At 32.4% G+C, this 1,498-nt stretch overlaps 1 protein-coding gene across 2 annotated transcripts in view; it reads right to left on the bottom strand.

Annotated features, from left to right (window-relative positions):
* The window catches only part of afg1lb (AFG1 like ATPase b), a 40,816-nt gene that overhangs the window by 34,230 nt on the left and 5,088 nt on the right, over nucleotides 1-1,498 (bottom strand). For both annotated transcript variants that reach the window (XM_014010009.1, XM_014010010.1), the window contains exon 5: nucleotides 1,060-1,187. In XM_014010009.1, the coding sequence (XP_013865463.1) occupies nucleotides 1,060-1,187 (128 nt within the window). The remainder of the gene's footprint in view (nucleotides 1-1,059; nucleotides 1,188-1,498) is intronic.

The following is a 1,498-nucleotide window of genomic DNA, read 5'->3' as shown; positions in this document are numbered from 1 at the left end:
CATTTTTAAAAATGGCAAGAAGTAAAAATTTGTTACTTTTGTTTAATTTTTGCTTGTTTTCATTCCAGCTTGTTATTGTAAAAAATAAATACTATCCACATATAAATTGTGCCTCCTAGATAGAGTGAATTTAATTGTGATTGAATGAGAAGTATAAATATATAATTTTGATACCGTATTAGTTTGTACATAAACTAATCATGTCACACTCCAGCAGGACATAAGCATTAAAAATAAAAGGACTGTACTTAAAAAGTATATGTATTTCATGAATTATATTATTGTATTTGGCTGCAGCCCTCGTATTTTTATTTTGTGGAAAAGGTTTGTGCAGCCTTGATTTATGTATATAAACTGAAACAGCTGGACTAGTGCATCCTAAATTTAACATAAATTAATTATTTTAATACAATACAGTCATTTCTGCAGTTTTTGGGGAGGTCACCTCCTAATAAATGTCATTACAGAAAATCTAACTGCTCATTTTAAATAAATACTTTTACTTTTAACACTTACATACAAAAAATATCAGATACTTTAAGACTTTTACTCAAGTAATATTCCTTAAGGAGACTTTAACTTTTACCAAAGTAATTTTTTGATAAGATACTTATACTTTTACTCAAGTATCACTTTTTGGTACTTCATCCAACACTGCATATTTCCAGCATGCACCCAAAAAGATGCATGGGGCGTGTAGTAAATGCTAAACATGATCACATTTTWACACAAAAACACTTTCAGGTTTTACTCTACAGAAGCATTTTACTGTATTTCCGACATTATTTACAGTAAAAACGTGTTTTTTATATGGCAAACTGTTGAATTTATTCCTTTAAAAACATTTAGAAATCAATAAAAAGCACAGATTTCACATCTAGTTAACAAGTCATACATTCTCTTAATATTATGCAAGTATAAAAACTACAATATCACATCTTTAAATTTTATATRAAGTAAAGAAAAAAGTTTTTGTATAGTTAGCTAATTCCAACTATTTTAAGCAGGTTTTGAGAACAAGAAGCACAAATATAGAAACAGTGCCTGTAGTTTGCTCACCTGAAACTCATCAAAACACAGGAGGCAAATCGTCCCACTGATCTCCATGGCAACCGGCGATATGGGGTCRTAGGTGAACATTTTCCCTAGCCTCCGTTTTGGCAGGCTTTGTTTCCTCCGGTGGATCCCTGCAAGCGGAGCACAAGTGTCAGGCAAATCTTAAGGCACACCTGTGCCGGCAGCCCAAACCCGCCGCCTGAGTAAAGCTGTAATTTCACCTGGATGCAATAATGGCAGACGATTAGCGTTGGGCCTCTGGGACAAACAGAGGGATAAATATAGGATYGGACATGCGTGACGAGTTAAAGGGGTCCACGATCAGTTGTAACATTAGACTTTATTTAATAAACATATATTTTAACTGTAAAATAAAGACTGTAAAAATACTGTAGGATGTTCAGTTTTTATCATTTTTAACCTAAAAGTTTAAAAATATATT

Source organism: Austrofundulus limnaeus, unplaced genomic scaffold (assembly GCF_001266775.1).
Source record: "Austrofundulus limnaeus strain Quisiro unplaced genomic scaffold, Austrofundulus_limnaeus-1.0 Scaffold64, whole genome shotgun sequence".
Lineage (NCBI taxonomy): Eukaryota > Metazoa > Chordata > Actinopteri > Cyprinodontiformes > Rivulidae > Austrofundulus > Austrofundulus limnaeus.
This window is presented reverse-complemented; position numbering and strand designations above follow the sequence as displayed.